This window comes from Sapajus apella, unplaced genomic scaffold (assembly GCF_009761245.1).
Source record: "Sapajus apella isolate SASKATOON/1434 unplaced genomic scaffold, GSC_monkey_1.0 scaffold152, whole genome shotgun sequence".
In the NCBI taxonomy this organism is placed as follows: Eukaryota; Metazoa; Chordata; class Mammalia; order Primates; family Cebidae; genus Sapajus; species Sapajus apella.
Window position 1 is genome coordinate 1,715,296 of NW_022437092.1, and position 20,370 is coordinate 1,735,665.

Here is a 20,370-nt window from a genome sequence, read left to right on the forward strand (position 1 = left end):
GCCTCCCAAAGTGCTGGGATTACAGGCTTGAGCCACCGCGCCCGGCTTGGTCTTGAACTTCTGACCTCACCTCATCCACCCACCTCAGCCTCCCAAAGTCCTGGGATTACAGGTGTGAGCCACTGCGCCCAGCCAACTGTGGTCATGTTCTAGGAACTTCATGCATATCAGCTGAGGGCCAGAGAGGCTGAGTAATTTATCTGAGGCCACATAGCATTCAATCCCAAGACATCTGCGTATGTGCTCATTGGGGGGCACACAGACTCCTGCTAACGCTGGCTGGCAGCTGCCATCATAAACTGAGCTTCAAGTGCCCACCACCCACCACCACCTGTCTCCTCTGGGGCCCAGGCTGGGGCACTTACCGTGGCTGGCGAGGCACGGGTGGTGTGGGAGTAAGACTGGCTGGCACTGCCCAGCATGTAGCCGCCTTGGATCACATAGGTGCCTGCTCCGCCGCTGCCGCCTCCGGTGCTGCCACTTCCACCCCCGCCACCACCTCCCCCGCCGCTGCTGCCACCGCCACTGCCACCACCTCCATTGCTGTTGCTGGCCCCAGCCCCAGTGCTGGTAGAGCTGGCGACGACCTGGCTGCCAGACACGTACATGGGCATGGAGCCGCTGCTGGCCACCGCCTGGGAGGTGGCGGGGGTGCTGACCTGGGCGGCCGTGCCTGCGGCCTCATAGTAGCTGGTGCTTGCCGTCTGTGTGTACAGCGGCGTCTCGGGGTAGGGGTAGGTGCTGGAACGGCTGGGAAAGAGGCAAAGCCGGAGAACAGTCAGGGGGATGAGAACTGGGGGGCCGAGGGGCATGACTGTGCAGGAAGTGGGGGTGCCAGGAGGGGACTGGGAAAGCAGCAGCTCCCCCACACCAGGACAAGATCCTGGCATTCACCTACAATGGACTGGGTACCATCCTGAGTGCCTGATGGGCAATATTTCATACAATCGCCAAAGCAGCCAGTCCTTTGGCAGTGGAGTCACCTTCTCCACTTGGGAAATTTGGAAATCGGGATAGAAAGACTAGGGGACTTGGCCGGGCATGGCAGCTCCTGCCTGTAGTCTTTGGAAACAGAGGCAGAAGCTTCGTTGGAGGCCAGGAGCTTAAGACTAGCCTAAGCCACATAGTGAGACCCTATCTCTACAAAAAATATAAAGATTAGCCAGGGGTGGTGGTGTACACCTGCAATCCCAGCTACTTGGGAGGCTGAGGCAGGAAGATCCCTTCAGTCCAGGAGTTCGAGGCTGTAGTAAGCTATAACCACGCCACCACTGCTTTGAAGCCTATTTGACAGCAAGACCCTGGCTTTTTATTTTTATTCTTTTATTTACTTATTTATTTTTTGAGCCAGGCTGGAGTGCAGTGGCCTGATCTTGACTCACTGCAACCTTTACCTCTAGGGTTCAAGCGATCCTCCTGCCTCAGCCTCTGGAAGAGTTGGAACTACAAGTGCATGCCACCAGGCCCAGCTAAATTTTGTATTTTTTTTTTTTTTAGTAGAGTCGGGGTTTCACCATGTTGGCGGGACTGGTCTTGAACCCCTGACCTCAAGTGATCCACCCACTTGTCTCCCACAGTGCTGGGATTATAGGCATGAGGCACCACACCTGGACGACCCTGCCTTTTTAAATTTAAAAAAAAAATACTGAAGGGGTAGGGAACTTGCAATGCTACATACTTCATTATAAAAATAAAATGGGCGAGTGCTTCGAGTGCCTACTGTGTGCCAGGCACTATTTGACACACTTTGGACATAGCAATGGACAAGAATGAAAAGCCCCTACCCCTGGAGGAGCTGGGGTCTAGTCGGGGAGACAGACAAGAAGCCATGTGCAAAGTAAGTGAGAGATCACACAGAAGGTGATGGGGTGAGTGAATCGGGCAGTGGGCAGGGCTAGAGAAGGTGACGCTGTGATTGGAGTGGACTAGAGAAGGCGACGCTGTGATTGGAAGAGACCAACAAGAATGCAGATATTTCCCCTGAGCCAAGCTACCTATCCAGGCTGGTGAATTCTCTCTCATTCAGCTATCCAGGGACAGAACGGGCACCGGGCACACAGACTCGAGGCTGCAAATCGTCACAACATAAAAACCACCAGGGATTCAACCTCAAGGGGCTGTTAAATAAAAGATGATGGAATCCTGGGCAGGGGTGAAAGAGGAGGCAGGGGTTTCGGTCCTCCGAAAGAACAAGTTCCAGAACCGACCACTGGGCAGATAAAAGGCAGAGAAGGGTGGGGACGGTGTGACTGAATGACAGGGAAGACTGTGTCATGTTTCATATGCATGTCTGCATGTCTGTCATCTGTGGGCATGGAGGGCTCGGTGGACAGGAGACAGGCGCGGGGCACCTCTCACCATCTCACTAAACGTCCTTGGACGTAGTCTTGATTTTTGAACTCTTTCAATGTATTAGTGATTAAACACATAGCATTAAGCCAGGTGTAGTGGCTCACTCCCGTAATCCCAACACTTTGGAAGGCTGAGGTGTGTGGATCACTTGAGGTCAGGAATTCAAGACCAGCCTGGCCAACACGGTGAAATGGTGAAACGCCGTCTCTACTAAAAAATACAAAAAATTGGCCGGGCGCGGTGGCTCAAGCCTGTAATCCCAGCACTTTGGGAGGCCGAGGCGGGTGGATCACGAGGTCAAGAGATCGAGACCATCCTGGTCAACATGGTGAAACCCTGTCTCTACTAAAAATACAAAAAATTAGCTGGGCATGGTGGCGTGTGCCTGTAATCCCAGCTACTCAGGAGGCTGAGGCAGGAGAATTGCCTGAACCCAGGAGGCAGAGGTTGCGGTGAGCCGAGATCGCGCCATTGCACTCCAGCCTGGGTAACAAGAGCGAAACTCCGTCTCAAAAAAAAAAAAAAAAATACAAAAAATTAAATAAAAAAAAAATATGCCGGGCATGGTGTCTCATGCCTATTATCCCAACACTTTGGGAGGCCGAGGCAGGCAGATCACCTGAGGTCAGGAGTTCGAGACCAGCCCGGCTAACATGGTGAAACTCTGTCTCTATTTTTAAAAAATAAATAAATACAAAATACAAAAAATTAGCCGGGTGTGGTGGCGCATGCCTGTAATCCCAGCGACTTGGGAGGCTGAGGCAGGAGAATTGCTTGAACCCTGAAGGCGGAGGTTACAGTGAGCAGAGATTGTGCCAAGCCGGGGCAACAGAGCAAAACTCCATCTCAAAAAAAATTTAACATCCAGAAAGACAGTGAGGTTAGTCAAGAGGTGACCCGGCTCAGACTCTGAAAGTGGCAAGGGACAGAGCTCTGCAGGCCTGAGTGGTTGTGGGAGGACAAGGAGAGGGAGCTGAGGAGGACAGTGGAAGGAGATATGGAAGCATGGTCTTCGTCAGACACCAGGTCCAGCTCTCAATCTCTCTGCCCTGCCCTATGTCTACCACACAAAGTGACACCAAGAGCACATGACCTGAGCAAGTGCCCCCACTTCTCCAAGGCAGGGGCCGCAGCCTGCTCACCCCTGCACACCCAGCATGCAACGCATGCTGCAAAAATGTTGCTTCGGTTGCCGGTTGCTGAATGCCTCAATAAATGAATGTGTGTGGTTCTGGATGCCCCCCAGAGCAGAACCAGGGAGGGAGGCCCAGGGGCTGTGGATCTGGCCAGGGTGGGGATCAGGCTGGCAAAGGGTCAGGAACTCAGCAGTAATTCACTCAGAGGAAGAAACAGGAGTGGACGGTTCACAGGAGGAGTGGCCCCCAACAACTTTACATAGCAGGAAAATCCAATAGCAATGATGAACTAAGTACAATGACACACTACAATCATTGAGTGAGGAGTTCGGACGGAAGCAAAGGAGAGATAAGAGAGGCGCTCCCAGGGATGCCAGCAGGAGCTGGTCTCCTCTTTGCAACGCCCTGTCTGGCCCTTGCCAGCTTGGGTCAACCACACAATGAAAAGATTAGCAGCACTGGAAATAAACGGATGGAACTGTGAGGCAGCCCGATGGTGGGGACCAAGCCTCACAATTCAGGTGCCTGGACCATGCCCCGGGGGTCAGTCAGAGCCTCATGACCTTAGGACTCAGTCAATCCATGAGCTAACCAATCCCAGCATTGTCCCCAGAAGAACAAGTGGCAGGGACGAAAAAAGAAATCATGCAAATGCAAAGAAAACCAAGTGAAACTTCTAGAAACTAAACCAACAGTAATTATAATACTGCAGTAATTGCTGTGGAGATGGGAGAGGGAAGGTGGCAGGGAGGACCCCCAGCGAGGAGCCAGAGCTGGGGCTGACGCGGGGCCCGGACGTGGCACCTGCCTGACGCGGCCCACTCACTGGAATGGTAGTGCTGCACTCAGGGAGGGGAAGTCCCCGACGCGCCACTGGGTGGGGACTGACGATATAGTGGCTGCTGCATCCACACAGGATTATTACACAGCAGCTAAGAGGGTGACTGGGACCCATGAGGACACGTGGGAGAAGAGCCAGGAAAGAAACAAGGTATGGATGGAATGCCTGCCTCTATTTCTGACCAAAGAAAGAGGGTAGAGGCCGGGCATGGCTCATGCCTGTAATGCCAGCACTTTGGGAGTCTAAGAGGAGAAAATGACTTGAGTCCAAGAGTTCAAGGAGATGAGCCTGGGCAACATGGCAAAACCCAATCGCTACAAAAATACAAAAATTAGCTGAGCGTGGAGCTGCACACCTGTAGTCCCAGCTACCAGGGAGGCTGAGGTCAGAGCATTACTTGAGCCCATAAGCTGCAGTGAGCCCTGATTGCACCACTGTACTCTGGCCTAGGTGACGAGTGAGACCCCGTCACAAAAAAAAGAAAAAAAAGAAAAAAAAAAATGGGTAGAGGGATAGAGTTTCTATTCTTGGAGTATCACCGGAAGGAAACAAAGAAATGGGTCACAGCATTCCCTCTGGGACAGGGTTGGAAGTCAAATCATTTTTTTCTTTTTGAGACAGAATCTCGCAGTGGCACAATCTCAGCTCACTGCAACTTCCACCTCCTGGGTTCAAGTGATTCTCCTGCCTCAGCCTCCCAAGTAGCTGGGATTATAGGTACCTGCCACCACGCCCATCTAATTTTTGTAGAGACGGAATTTCACCATGGTAGCCAGGCTGGTCTTGAACTCCTGACCTCAACTGATCCACCCACTGAGGCCTCCCAAAGTGCTAGGATTACACAGGTTGAATTATCATGCCTGGCCTTTTTTTTTTTTTTTGGTTAAAAACCGGGCTCATATGACTCCCAAGCCCTAAGCTATGCCAGGGACCCTAACCTTCGAGGGTCCCTCTGCTTTGCCACTTTTCCTGGCTGTGGCTGCCCCTGGGGAGTGCCACCTGAGTGTCTGTCTCCTAAGGGCTTGAAGGCCAACTGGCCTGCTGGGGGCTGGCACTGGGGCCTGCTGTCCTGGGAGCCTGGGGAAGGTCCTGTGCTGACCCGAGCCCCTCACCCACCCCCTCCCCTCACTTACATGGCACTGGCCGTGTAGCTGGCGTCACCGCCCTCCACATACTGCACCTGGCTGGAGTACACGTGTGGGACGGGCACCTGCTGGAGCTGCTGCACCTGGGGCAGAGGAAGGGCACATGGAGGGTCAAGGTGGGCCAGCTCCTCCCGTTCCGCCTCTAAAGGGCTGGTGCCCACCCAGGCTCTCCCTGACGCCCAGCTCCCGGACTCAAGGGCAGCTCTGGGCTCTGAACAAAACACCCTGGAGGAGGCCTGGGGTCAGAGGCCCAGGGGCTGCTACCTGCGCCAGGGCTGGGAATCAGGAAAGGCTATTTCAGAAGCAGAAGCCAGGACGCGGCTTCGGCTGGGGCCAGCAAGGGTGGGGCATGACGGGTAGTGGAGTGGATGCGAGACAGGGTCCTGCAGTGGGCGTTAAGGCTGGACCCCAGGCACAGGGGCAAGGCTGTCGATGGAGCCTGGAGCCAGAGCCCGAAGCTACAGAGCCCGAAGGCCTCAGGGGCGGGGCCTGGAAACCGGGCACAGGATGTAAGGGGCGGAGCCTGGGGTCCTGGTTGGTGGGAAACAACCTGGAATCACTGACAGGGCCTTAGGGGCGGGGCCTGAGTCCCCCACCTCCATCCCTCAACCCGCGTCTGCAGGGGCGGAGCTGGGACCAGGATAGGGCTTGGGTGGGAAGTCAGAGGCGTGTCCCCAGACCGACCCGTTGGGCGGAGGTGGGGTCTACAGGGCTTGCGGGGCCTGGTGGGCGGCCCGGACCGGGCGCCCCCGCCCCTGCCCGCCCGCTGCCCCCCGTCCGTGCGTCCGCCACCTACTTTGAGGGCCGTGGCGGCCGTGCCGAACACTAGCACCTGGGGGATTCTCTGGATCCTGACCCTCTGGTCGGGGCTGGCTCGGGCCGGGAGCCGGGGCAGTGGCTCGAAGACCACTTTCTGCTGCGGCAGGAGCAGGTGCGGGGGCAGCACGCCCACCAGCTCCACCCACTGCTCGGTGCCCGGCTCGTAATAGGGCGGCGGCAGCTCGGGGCTGCCTAGCTGCTGGGCCTCGCCGCTGCACGCGGGCGGCCGGGGCGGCGGCTCCGGCGGCGGCGTGGGCCGGGGATCTCGCTGCTCTGCCTTCCTAGCGGGAAACTGACTGCCTGAGCTCTGGAGGACAAACAGAGACACTGTGGGGTCAACAGGGGCGGCCGCGGGCGCGGCTCCAGGCCTCCACCCACCGGGTTGCTGAGCGCGCACGCAGCCACCCGAGGGAAGATTCCCTGCCGCCCGGGGTCTTGGAGAGGGGAAGAACTGACCCACGCCCACGCAAGAATGAAGCGGGATTCGAATCCAGACCTCTCTTAGCAAAACCTGGGCCCTGAGCTGCCAGGGGGCCGGGAAAGGGGAAAGATCTAGGGCAGGGTCTGCAGCTCACAGAGGCATTTCCCTCCCTGCGGCCTCAGGGGCCTGCACTCCCCAGCCCCAGCCCGGGACCAGTCCGTTTTTCCCTGGGGTAGGAGCGGGACACACACCTCTTGAGCCACGTGGACTGGCGGGAGGCCCTGCACGGTCAGTGGCTGCACCGGGCCGGCTTTGGGCGCTTGTGGAGTGGCCTGGACCACAGACCTCTGGAAAGGGAAAGGGAACGTTAAGATGACCATGAGAACGATGGCTGTCAACCCGCCCAGCCCCTGCACAGGTGAGCTTCTGTAACCTCACAGCAGCCCGGCAAGCAAGAGGCTGCCATTCTCCAGCCAAACAGGGAGGGTGCCGTGCCCAGCACCAAGCACGTCCCGGTCCATTACTAACGGGCACCCACTTACAGGGGCAAAGTGAGGCTGCCAGGCTGAATTGAACCTGGGACTGAGGGGTCTCTGCTCTCTGCCTCCTTTCCCTACAGGCCCCTGAAGCTGTGCCAAGAACCCACAGGCATGGCCTTGGTTATATTTTGTCCCCGCATCCTTCCCATGTCAACTCTCTGCCTTGTTCTGTGCCGTGGCAGGGATGCAGGGATTATCCTAGGGGCGCAGAACCAGACTGAGGCTGGCTGAGGGGGATGCTGAATGGAGGAGCTCGGGCCTGGACCCAGATCTGGAGGTCTGGGAGGGCTCTAGCGCCAGTCAGAAGAGTATCTGTAAATCCTCTGGGACAGGGTTTCTATTTATACTTGGGGAAGGATCTATGGATTTCATCTATTTTTTCAAGGGGCTGGGAACCCCTCAACTTCATTGCTAACATCCAGTGGCAGGCAGCCCCAGCGTCTTAACCTGAGCCGGCTCAGAGCTCTGCCTCTGCAGAGGCTGAGCATGGATTTGAGGGCGGGATCCCCTCCTCAAACCCTTCCCGGAATGACCCTTCCAGGAATAAGCCAGGACATGGCTTCGGGGCTTCCTTCAGGCAAATGGGCCCAAAGAGGCCAAGGTGGTTCCTCCCAGAGGTTCCCTTGGCCCACTATGCCACAAGTTCAAATTTCAGACTCCCCACGGCATCCCCGTCCTCCAGCCCCAAGATGCCGAGTCTGGAGACAGGCAGAGATGCTTATCAAAGGCCTGGGTGGCAGGCCGGGGCTGGGCTCTAATAGGCCAGAGGCACAGCCATGGGGGGCTGCAGAGGCTGCCTGGCCGGGACCCCTGGCCCGAGCTGCTGCCCGCCTTGGCTTGGCACCTCTTGGGTGACGGGGACGCTCTGCTGGACACCGTGGACCTGCAGCTGCTGTGGCACTGTGCCCGTGGGGGCCCCGGCTGTCTTGCTGGAAGAGCTGGTGGCCTGCACCGGCGACTGCTGTAAGGGAAGGAGACACAGGAGTGCGCTGGGGTGGGCTTGAATCCTCTCTGGGGAGGGCTCGAACCCTCTTTGGGGCAGGCTCGCATCCTCTCTGGGGCACCTGGGCCCTCATACACACCCTTCTCACGAGAGCTGACTGGGGAGGGTAGCAGCCTGCAAGGACCTGTCCCAACCACCTGTCGCAATTACCAACACTCAGGCTGGTAACTGACCACATCCCATGCATCCAAATGCCTACTCCCTGCAACAGTCCCAGTCAACTCCTGGCAATGACTGGGGTTTCACCCTCCCCAGCAAGGATGGCTGATGGTAGGTGGTGCCTGCAACACCCCTGAAGCTCTCCTGGGGCTGATCCTCAAAGGTTATAGCAATGACAACAGCAGCCTCTGGTGTGATACTGGGCTGACTCCTACCAGACACTGGCTGAGGGCTTTAAATGTACTCACTGGAATCTCACAGCATCCTCTCTTCCCAATGGAGGCGCAGAAGGGAAGGGACAAGCCCCAGGTGACATGGCTGCAGGCAGTGAGGCACAGGGCTGGGCCTGGACAGGCTGGCCATGGAGCCCTGTGTTGGCTCTGAGCCCCGCTGTGTCTCAGGCTGCAATTCTCACAGCAAACTGAGGGGCGGTTTATACCATCAGCTGTTTGACATGGAGAAAACTTGGAGCTCAGAAGGCTCAAAGGGGCCAGGTGCCATGGCTCATACTGGCAATCCCAGCATTTTGGGAGGCCAAGGCAGGCAGATCACCTGAGGAAGTCAGGAGTTCAAGACCAGCCTGGTCAACATGGTGAAACTCTGTCTCTACAAAAAATACAAAAATTAGCCAAGCCTGGTGGTGGACCTCTGCAATCCCAGCTACTTGGGAGGCTGAGGCAGAAGAATCACTTGAACCCAGGAGTTGGAGGTTGCAGTGAGCTGAGATAGCACCACTGCACTCCAGTCTGAGCGACAGAGCAAGATTCTGTCTAAAACAAACAAACAAACAAAAACCAAAAAACAAAAGAAGGCTCACAGGCCTGCCCAGAGTCCCAGAAGAGGAAGTGAGTGCGCTGGGCCAGCCATCTGACCCTGAGCTCCTGGTGCAGACAACACCCACAGCCTGTCTTCAAAACCCTCTTTGGTGTTTGGTCCCCAGAATCTACCCTGGGGTCCGAGGCTTCGTGGTAGAGACTCTCCCCCTATGAAGAACCCGCTTTGTTTCCTGGAATGCAGTTCCCTGAGCTGGTGCTGCCAGGTCATCTCAATCCAGGAAGTCACCTCCTTCTCCCATAGCAGAGCTCCACGGCTGCTTAGCTCAGAGCTGGCAGGGCCAGGAACTGGGCAGCCAAGCCACCCTACCTGGGGTCCACAAGGGCATCACACTGGGAGTGGAGAGGATGCAGGATTTTGGAGGAGCAAGTGGGCTGGGGGGGCAGAGAGCCCCAAATATACTATGGGGCTACACTGCTGACCTGGGGAGACAGCACTGGGGAGGGTGGCTGACAGGGCCACCACTTACCTCCGGGGGTGAGTGCACCTGCTGGGTGCCGTGGACCGTCAGGGAGACCTGGCCGCCTTTGCTGCCTGGGGCTGCACTCTGCACCACCAGACGCTGCGTGGGGAGAGCCTGGACCCAGGGAGGGAGAGGGAGGTGGATCACTCATGACAGCCAGCACGGGTGCACCGAGCATGTGTGCAGTGCAGCTGATGTTGTAAGTGCTTCACACCTGTTAGCCCACAGAACCCTGACAGCCCCAAATGCAGCTCAGCTACTGCCCCCACTTCACAGAGGATGACACCAAGGCTCAGGACCGCAAAGGCGCTTATCTGAGGTCCTAGAGCCAGGAAGTGGCAGAGCTGGAGTTGTTGTCAGGCCACGTGGAATGTGCTGTCATCCTTAAAACCCGACAGTACTAGGCTGGGCCTGGTGGCTCATGCCTGTAATCCTAGCACTTTCGGAGCCTAAGGCGGGTGGATTGCTTGAGGTCAGGAGTTTGAGACCAGCCTGGCCAACATGGTGAAACCCTGACTTTACTAATAATACATAAATTAGCCAGGCGTGATGGCGCATGCCTGTAATCCCAACTACTTGAGAGGCTGAGGCAGGAGAATTACTTGAACCCAGGAGACGGAGGTTGCAGTGAGCCAACATTGCGCCATTGCACTCCAGCCTGGGCAACAGAGTGAGACTCTGTCTCAAAAAAAACCCAAAAAAACTTGACAGTACTTTGTCCAGTTCTGCGCTGATCAGTTGGAAACGGGTGAGTGCTGTACCCCATCTGTGGCCTTCTTGGGGACAGACCACCCTGCACTGGCTACGGACACCTGACTCTAAACCTGGTGTGGGTTCACTGCTTCGGAACACCGGGCTGGACCCGAAAACCACCTTCCCGGCTACACCTGTTCTCTCTGCTGAGATGGCCCCTACCTGATAGTCTCACCCTGGGGAGGTGACTGCCCAGAGCCAGGAGGCAGGGCAGCCCCTGGATGGGGCCTCTTCCCTCGATCCTGGGGAGGACAGATCCAGGCTTGCCATAGGGGGCTGGTCGTCCACCCTGAGGGAGCCTTCCAGGGTGGGGCCAGGTGCAGTGGCCTTACCTGCTGGGGCACTTGGATGTTGGTCAGCTGGAGGGGTGACACATGGCCCGGCTTGGCCTGCACGCTCGTCTGGACCAGCAGTCGCTGTGGGGACAAGGCAGGAAGAGCTGAGCCACTGATTCCCCCGGGAGGCCTGGAGCGGTGAGTGGAGGGTGGCTGCCGTGCACATCTTGATAAGAACAGGTGAGCAGATGGCTCCGGCAGGAAGCAGGGAGGGGAGGCCAGGCCCCCGAGGCCGCAGCCTGCACTGCCACCCTCATCGGCCCTCCCCTGCCCCCTGGGAGGGCCATATCCTACCTGCTGGGTGCCCTGCACCTGCTGAACCACCTGAGTAGGGACGCCGGTCTGGCTGGCCGTGGAGCCAGGGCTGGCCTCTGACACCGTCTCACTAGCCCGCATGGCACCTTCTGTAGGGAGGGGCCACCAGGTCAGTTCTTCCTGCTGTCCCCGCCCCCAGCCTAAGCCTGAGCCCACCTGGAGAGGAAGATGCAGTCTGAAGCCAGCCCCCAGCAAGGTCAGGCCCCTCCAGGAGTCCTGCTCACCCCTAGCTGGCGCTGACTGCACCCATCAGGGGCCCACGTGGCAGGGTGGGCTGGAGCCCGCAGGAACCAGGATCTTTAATACCTGGAAGCAGCCCCCATCAGCTTTCCTCATCCCGAAGCCAGACCAGAGAGGGTGACCGAAGAGCTATGACGCTCAAGATCCAGAAGACTGGACCCTTCCCAGCAGACAGGACTTGTGGACAGGCAGGGAACTGACTGTCCACTCCACGGTCCTGGCAATGCTGAAAGAACCGAGGTGCTGGGGCCACCTTCCCTGGGGTGACCCCAGGCTTCCTGGGAGTGGAAGCTGCTGAGAGGAGTGCTCCCTGGAAGGTCTTGAGAGCCTGTAGCCAAGTCCTCCCTCCCGGCTCCCTGTCCTCAGTGGGGTGGGACCACAGGGGCTAGGAGTGGGGGAGGCGGGTACTCACGCTGGCAGGCAGCTGAGAAGAGACAATCATAGAACATGGTGCTCGTCCCCCCACCCCACCTGCCCCCCCCATCCAGGGGGGCCTGCCTGGCCCTCTTTGCTCCTTGCCTGCCTCTACAGAACAGCAGGGTGTGCAGGCGGCTTTATACCCACAACCTTGGGGAGCTAATCCCCCCCGGTGGAGGCAGAGCCTGCCTGCCCTCTTGGGATAAACACTCCCCTCCCCAGCAGAGCGGGACCTTCGAGAGGCTGGGGCAGCGCTGCAGGGTGAGGAGGGAGGTTCGTACCCAGAGACACTATCGGGCAGGCGCAGGTCAAATTTCATGCACATCTGCTGAGTGATTAGCAGGAGTGCTGGGGGTACAGGGGAGTGCCTAAGAGGCGCTGGCTAGAAGACCCTCACCCCAGCTGGGACACCATCCAGCCTGTCCCCTCCATGTGGCCCAGGCTACCCCCAGCAGCTCCAGAGGCCGGGGTGGGGCTGGGGGTGAACATTTACATGTACTTCCTCCACCGCCAAGGAGCCAAGGTCCCAGGCCCACCTCTCTTGGAAATTTAGAGGGGTTTATCCAACCTCCCCCCCGGCAGGACCGAACGGCCATGGGCAAGGAGTTATCACTGCAGACACTAGTGTTGCTTCTGGCACACCAGGTGTTGTGCTAGGCTCTCCCTGGACAGCCAGAGACAATAAGAGCTTTTTTTTTTTTTTGAGACAGGGTCTCACTCTGTTACCCAGGCTGGAGTGTATCTCCTGGGGTTCAAGCAATTCTCCTGCCTCAGCCGCCCGAGCCGCTGGGACTACAGGCACGTACCACCATGCCTGGCTGATTTTTGTATTTTTAGTAGAGATGGGAGTCCTGCTATATTGCCCAGGCTGGTCTTGAATTCCTAGACTCAAGCAATCCACCTGCCTCCATCTCCCAAAGTGCTGGGATTATAGGTGTGAGCCACTGCATCCGGCTGACAGTAAGAGCTTTCCTTTTTTTTTTTTTTTTTTTTTTGAGACAGGGTCTTGCTCTGTCGCCCAGGCTACAGTACAGTGGCGCAATCTCGGCTCACTGAAACCTTTGCCTCCCAGTTCAAGCGTTTCTCCTGCCTCAGTCTCCCGAATAGCTGGGACTACAGGCACACACCACCACACCGGGCTAAGTTTTGTGGTTTTAGTAGAGCCACGGTTTTGCCATGTCGGCCAGGCTGCTCTTGAACTCCTAGCTTCAAGTGATCCGCCCACCTTGGCCTCTCAAAGTGCTGGGATTACAGACATGAGCCACTGCACCTGGCTGACAGTATGAGCTTTTATTACCCATTTTCAGAAGCAAGAAAGGGACTTGTCCAAGGTCAAATGCACCATCCACCACGCAGGTCACGACACAGGTTCCCCTCTGGCCCCACATGAACCTCATCCCACACATGGAACCTGGAGTCACTGGTCCTGCCTGCGCTGAACCCAAAGGGCAGTGATGCGTGGACTTGGGCACATGGGCACAGGAAGGAAAGTAAGCTGGGGGTCTACGGGGTCCCCTCGAGGTCTGGAGCATCTAGACTGGGTCTTGGGTGTGCAGGCAGGGAACAGGAAGGAGAGAGGCCTGGCCAGGGCAGATGCAAAGGCCAAGTCAAGGGCAGAGCACACGAGTGTGTGCTGGGGGCATAGGTTGCCAGATGCGGGAGGAGGCATCGGAGGAGGCCTCCGTGTGGCTGGCTGCATGTGGGCTGTGGGGCATTTGGTCAATCCCAGGCCTGCCTGACCAGCTGCCCCTGTGCCAGTTCCACAGGCCCCAATCCCTATGTTTTGCTGGACTCTTCCCTGGCATCTGCTTTAGGCTTCCCTGGGCCACAGAGAAGGAAGCCTCACTGAGAAGGCCCCTCTGGGAGAAACCTGAGACAGCCCCGAGTCACATGACCGGTCCTGCACACCTGGATGGTGGGGCACAAGGACTCAAGCCCAGCCTAAGGGATGGTGCCTCATCCAGGAGGCTCAAGGTGGGCAGGGAGTGGGGGTCTGGCCCTCACCACCTCCAGGGCTCAGAGGCTGGTCCCTGCGCAGGACCCACAGCAGAAGGAAGCCTGGGGAGCTGCTGAGACCAGGTGGCTGTCTCCAGGAAACAGCCTGGCATGTCTCCTGCCTCTGGGGTAGCCCTCAAGGCTGGGACCCCATGCCTGCCAGCTCAGGAGGGCACCAGGGGATGCACCACGAGGCTGAGGAGGTGAGCCTGAGCGACTCATGCGGATGAGGGCTTCCTGTGCAGGTGTCCCTGTCTGCCTGTGGCTGGGCCAGGGCCCCTCCACCGCTGGGTCTGGTCCTCGCTGTGTTTCAGGGAGGGGAAGCCAGGAGGGGAAGTTGGGGGTGGCACTGGGTCTGTGAGTGAGCGTGTGCATCTATCTGCCAGGATTGCCGCTCTGGGCATGTGCAGGAGGCCAGGGAGGCCCCCAGTGTCTCCGGAAACGGCAGCTGATTTCCTGTCCCTGAATCTGACACATTAACGTCTCTGAGCAGTGGAATGACTCTGACAAGTGAGCCGCCCCCTTCTCCCCAGGCCCCACACTTCCCCATCTAGACCTACTCAAGCCTTAAATGAGCTACCTGGGGGAGCCAAGGGGAGGCCATAGAGGCTGGGCTCTGAGCCCGGCAGAGGTTGGGCCCCTGGCATCCACCTGGGGGGCCTGGCCCCCTTCCCCAAGGACAGATGGAGCCATCTGACACTCTGCCTCCTGCCCCTGGGCTCCCTGGGATGACGTTGGTTGGGGGCTCCTGGAGGGGCCTCGCTTGCCCCCAGTGTCCTGTGTCCCTTGTCGGCTCCAACCTCAGTTCCCCAACTATGTTTGGGAATGCTGACAAATACCCTCCACTTCCCCATCTGGACACAAGTCTTCTTGGACCCCCCAGAACCCCAAGTGAGAGAGAAACGGGGAAGGGCTGGACTCAGCCCCTCCTTCGGGCCGGCCCGTTCCCTGCAGGCCGGGTCAGTTTCACCTTCCTGGGAGTGGCTGCCAGAGCCCACAATACTCTCCTTCCGCCTTCGGCTCCGGGAGAGTCTGGTGGCCTCTGAGGACGGGGATTTATGGATCTAGTATTGTTCCTGACCACAGAAACTTGAGCTTCCTTCCTACCACCCCCAAAGTCACCTTTGGGGAGGACAGGCGGGGACCGAGCTGGGTGAGCTGTGTCTGGTGTTGCTCTCAGCTGGCGTCCAGCCCCGGGCTCCAAGTCTGGGTCCAGGCCTCTCCCTCCCTCTTCCCTGCCCACTCCCTGGGTCCCTGGTCAGCTCCGATTGCTCCCGGCTTGGGAGAAGTCCCAGGTGCCTTGTGGCAGCCTTCACCGGTGTCAGTTACTCCTGCTTCCCTGGTGCTCACGTGGCCTCAGCTACCCTGAGATGAGGCACCCTAACCTGGCAGAGGGTCAGGGAGGAAGGCTGAGGAGTTACTGTGGTGGGGGGTGGGGAGAAGGGATGACTGGCAGGGCACAAGCCAACCTCCTCTTCCTCAGAACAAATCCAGGAAGCGCTGCCCAGTGACCCTTCTGGGGACAGGCTGGCACTTGCCAGAATGTGGAATAGCAGAGAAATGAAATTCCCTGGGACCACCGTGAAAGACAACTAAGCCACCACCTGACCAAAGTAAGCCCCAGAGAGTTCTGTGGACAGCAGGGTTGCTGTAACCTGCCCTCATGGGTACAGAGTGCCCTCCTGGGAACACTACCAAGATGGGGGAGACAGAGGCCACCTCCCCATGCCTCACAGCTACTTAGGGTCCAGCCAGGCTCTGTCTGACCCAAACAGTTTGCCTTGATCTTCACTTCTTTTTTGAGACAGAGTCTTGATCTATTGCCCAGGCTGGAGTTCAGGTGTAATCTCAGCTGACTGCAAATTCTACCTACAGGGTGCAAGTGATTCTGCTGCCTCAGCCTCCCAAGTAGCTGGAATTATAGGTGTCTACCACTATGCCCGGCTAATTTTTATATTTTTAGTAGAGATGGGGTTTCACCATGTTGGCCAAGCTGGTCTTGAACTCCTGACCTCAGGTGATCTGCCCGCCTCAGCCTCCCAAAGTGCTGGGACTTGCTCTTAACTCTGCAGCACCAGGGCATCCCTGGGGAAGTGCCAGGAAGAACAGGAGAAGCCAAGGCCAAGAGTAGAAGGACTTGGGGAGTTGTGGAGCCTGGAGCTGTGTGCCCACTCCAGACCCTGGCTCTAGGGAGCCCGGACCCTGAAGCAGGTAAGACCCAAACCCGGACATGGATCAGGACCTGTCAGACACTCTGGGGGCCAAGGGGAGCTGTCCACTGGTGACATGCAAGGCTTCCTGCAAACTATTAGCCATGGAGGAGCTGACTGGACACGATGGCTTGCTAGATTCTCCTCCTCTAGGCTGTTCTGGATCAGGCTGGTGCTCACTAGTCATTCCACAAAGACTGAGCAGTGAGAGAGCCCTGCCTGCAGGTGGGCATGGCCACCATCCCATTATCGTAACTTTAAGTGGCGATAAGTGTTAAGAAGACCAGCTGGGTGTGATGCTCACACCTATAATCCTAGCACTTTGGGAGGCCAAGGCAGGCAGATCACTTGAGGTCAGAAGTTCAAGACCAGCCTGGCCAACATGGCAAAATGCCATCTCTACCAAAAAATACAAAAATTAGCCTGGCACGGTGGCATGCGCCTATAATCCAGCTGTTCGGGAGGCTGAGGCAGGAGAATTACTTGAGCCCAGGAGGCAGAGGTTGTAAACACGAAGACAGAGGGTGAGCAGTGGGGATAGAGGGAGGGAGTCAGGAGGTGGCAGCTGAGCAGAGACCTGAGGGAGACAAGGGACAAGCTCCCAGAGAGTCTGGGAGGGAAGTGCTCCTGGCAGGGCACCGAGAGTGCAAAGATCAGGAGGCAGGGCTGAGCCTGTTGGGTTTGTGGAGCTAGGAAGGCCAGGGGGCTGGCAGGCCAGAGATGAAGGGGCTTGGCATTTACTAGAAGGGGCACAGGGTACATGGAACATTTTTTCAAAACTCTTGCCTCAGCCTCCCAAGTAACTGGGATTACAGGCGCCTGCCACCACGCCCAGCTAATTTATGTGTGTGTGTGTGTGTCTGTGTGTGTGTGTGTGTCTATACAAGACTCCTACATAAATATATGTATATATATATATATATATAGAGAGAGAGAGAGAAAGAGAGAGAGAGAGTGTGTGTGTGTGTGTGTGTGTGTGTGTGTCTGTGTGTGTGTGTGTGTAGCTTTTTTTGTCAGGTATCAGGGGAGGGGAAGGAGCCTGCTCTCCCAGAGCTCAGAAAGCCTAGGCTAGGGTTTCTCAAAGAGTGCCCCTGGGACCACCTGCCTTGGAGCCCTTAGGGTCGAGCTAGGATGTGATGGGACCTAATTGATAATTGTGAGCCAGCTCCCTCTGGCTGCTGGGATGGGTCAGACTGTAAGGGCAGAGGCTGGACCAGGCTTGGGGTCATAGAGGTGCAAGAGGCGGGTAGTTCTGGAAGAGTCTAGAAGGCAGAGCCAAGAGGTTTTACTCAAGGAGCAGCAGGACAGAAAGAAGACTGACCCTGGGCTGGGAGGATGAGAAAGTCTTGAAGGAAGATCTGAAGAGGGAAAAATGCAGAATTCAGATTGGCTGAGCTGGCCTGAGGTGAGTTCGACACTGGGTGGATAAGTAAAGAGTGGTTGGACGTGGGGTCCTGGGGTTCGGGGTTGCAGCCCAGGCTGGAGACCTCAATGTGGGCATTGAGAGGTGTGACACAGAATGACGCCATCATGAAGGGGGAGCTAGGGGAGCCAAGAGGGCTTTCCAGGCCTGAGTCCTTTACTGACAAAGTCAGGGAGATGAGGAGGAAGCAGCAGAGGGGACCACAGATGGGCTGCAGGGGGGCGGGTGGGGACCAGGGCAGTGTGGGCTCCTGGAGGACTCACAGGAGGGGATCTTTGGGAGAAAGGGGGCCAGGTGCAGGGGGTCCAGGAGCTGGAGGTTCCCAGATAAAATGGGGGCTTAGCTGGGCGAGGTGGCTCACAGTTATAATTCTGGCACTTTGGGAGGCCGAAGTGGGAGGACCATTTGAGGCCAGGAGTTCAAGATCAGCCTGGGTAACACAGCAAGACTCTATCTCTACAAAAAAATTAAAAGATTAGCTGGGTGCGGTGGTACATGACTATAGTCCCAGCTACTTGGGAGGCTACGGTGGGAGGATCACAGAGCCCAGGAGGTGGAGGCTACAGTGAGCCACGACTGCACCATTGCACTCTAGCCTGGGCGACAGAGCAAGACCCTGTCTCAAAAAATAAATACATTAAAAAAAAAAAATGGGTGCTGTTCCCCCTTGATGGATGGGTGGGAAGATCTGCAAGAGGGGATTAAGTGATGCAGAAGGAACTGGAAGGAGCAATGGCAGGAGCATGTCCTGGATGGGGTGGCCTGGGACATGGGCAGTGCCGATTCATCCAGCGAGAAGGCAGAGGTGGTGCATGCAGATGGACCCCAGGAGCTGGGCAGGAGAAGGGGTCCTTGTGGTGGCCTGATGGTACTCTATCCCCAGGAAGGTTGTCTGCAGGGTTAGGGGCATAGTATGAGGCAGAGGTGATGGAGGTGAAGGCGGGGCAGAGGGAGAACAGGTTTGTTGGAGCAGGAAGTTCACTGTTAAGGAAATGTTGCAGGATTTCTGAGCAGCAGTGAGAACCCACCAAAGGTGTGTGGCCAGAAGACCCTGTCCATGTCTGCAGCCCGACCTCAACCAGGGCAGGGCTGTGTCTACACAGGGGTGGGGGCCCTAAGTGTGGCGCTCTTGCAGACACCCCCACTCCTGCCATATAGTAAAGAGTCACTGCCCTGAGTCGCTGCATGTCCCCACCCCAAACCTCTCCCGGGGACCCCAAACCTCTCCCGGGGACCCCAGACCTCCCACACAGACACTGCAAGAAACCTCTGGGACACTGCCCGGGGCCCCAGCCCCAACTGCTGTGTTCCATGATAGAGCCAATTGCTACATTTTTATTTTTTTTTTTTTGAGATGGATTCTTACTCTGTCACCCAGGCTGGAGTACAGTGGCACGATCTCAGCTCACTGCAACCTCTGCCTCCCGGGTTCAAGTGATTCTCATGCCTCAGCCTCCTACAGGGTCGTGCCACCATGCCCAGCTAATTTTTATACTTTTAGTAGAGATAGGTTCACCATGTTGGTCAGGCTAGTCTCGAACTCCTGACCTCAAGTGATCTGCCCACCTAGGCCTCCCAAAGTGCTGGGATTATAGGTGTGAGCCATTGCGCCCAGCCAATTGCTACATATTTTGATGACTCTTTTTTTTTTTTTTTGAGACGGAGTCTCGCTCTGTCGCCAGGCTGGAGTGCAGTGGTGCATTCTCGGCTCACTGCAACCTCTGCCTCCTGGATTCAAGAGATTCTCCTGCCGCAGCCTCCTGAGTAGCTGGGACTAAGGCATGCACCACCATGCCTGGCTAATTTTTTGTATTTTTAGTAGAGACGGGGTTTCACAGTGTTAGCCAGGATAGTCTCGATCTCCTGACCTCGTGATCCGCCTGCCTTGGCATCCCAAAGTGCTGGGATTACAGGCATGAGCCACTGCACCCAGCCTGATGACTCTTTATGACCTGATTGTCCCCAACCCCATCTGGACCCCCCCTTTCCACAGCCCCTCAGGATGCCCTGATGGTCTCACCCCTTCCTTTTCCACTCTGAGAAGACCAGGGCCAACTTTGATCCAGGCTCCCACTGAGGCCTCCATCCTCCACAGAGCACATTAAAAACACACTAGCTGGGCACAGTGGCACGCACCTGTAGTCCCAGCTACCCATGAGACTGACGCAGGAGAATCGCTTGAGCCCAGGAATTCCAGGCCGGTCCGGACAGCACAGCAAGACCACATCTCTACACCAAAACATACAGGAATCTGGCCTGATGTCCAGGCTGTGCTGTCATTTCCATCAAAGCCCTGCGTCCGTCGAGACAGAGATCTAGACCTCAGGCAGACCCCAGACAAGCCAGAACATTGTCACTGTGTTTCCTGTGGGAGATGCTCACAGGGTAACAGCCCTGTCCAAGATGACCTGCTCTCAACACTGGTATTGCATGCCTTGGCCTATGTCTTTTTTTTTTTTTTTTTTTAGATGGAGTCTCACTTTTTTGCCCAGGCTGGAGTGCAGTGCTGCAAACTCGGCTCACTGCAACCTCTGCCTCCTGGGTTCATGAGATTCACCTGCCTCAGCCTCCTGAGTAGCTGGGACTACAGGTGCCCACCACCATGCCCAGCTAATTTTTTTATTTTTTACCGTGTTAGCCAGGATGGTCTGATCTCCTGACCTCGTGATCCGCCTGCCTCGGCCTCCCAAAGTGCTAGGATGAAAGGCGTGAGCCACCGCGCCCGGCCCCACCTTAGCCTATGTCGTGAGAAAGAAAAGCAAAAATAAAAAAAAAGGGCTGGTCCCTGGATCCTCCCCAAAACAACAGGGTGGCTCCTCTAGGAAGGGAGGGCAGGCCCCCAGCTGACCTCCCTGAAGTGCCCACTTGAGGCCAGCCTGGCTATGAGACCCTCACGTGTGTCCCCTGAGAGCGAGGAGTATCACCATCCCACCACAAATGAGGAAACTGAAGCGGGAAGCCAAAAGACTG

The 20,370-nt window shown here is 57.0% G+C and overlaps 1 protein-coding gene across 7 annotated transcripts in view; it reads right to left on the minus strand.

Moving 5' to 3' along the window:
- The window catches only part of RFX1 (regulatory factor X1), a 47,608-nt gene that overhangs the window by 12,846 nt on the left and 14,392 nt on the right, over positions 1 to 20,370 (minus strand). For 2 of the 7 annotated variants that reach the window (XM_032265861.1, XM_032265866.1), the window contains 8 exons: positions 11,095 to 11,204; positions 10,798 to 10,881; positions 9,719 to 9,826; positions 8,098 to 8,214; positions 6,966 to 7,061; positions 6,271 to 6,600; positions 5,463 to 5,557; positions 366 to 750 (listed from right to left, as the gene is read on the minus strand). In XM_032265861.1, the coding sequence (XP_032121752.1) occupies positions 366 to 750; positions 5,463 to 5,557; positions 6,271 to 6,600; positions 6,966 to 7,061; positions 8,098 to 8,214; positions 9,719 to 9,826; positions 10,798 to 10,881; positions 11,095 to 11,204 (1,325 nt within the window). Of the gene's footprint in view, positions 1 to 365; positions 751 to 5,462; positions 5,558 to 6,270; positions 6,601 to 6,965; positions 7,062 to 8,097; positions 8,215 to 9,718; positions 9,827 to 10,797; positions 10,882 to 11,094; positions 11,205 to 11,767; positions 12,513 to 20,370 lie in introns of those variants that run through there. The other 5 variants (XM_032265865.1, XM_032265863.1, XM_032265864.1 and 2 more) reach the window with 5 other exon arrangements.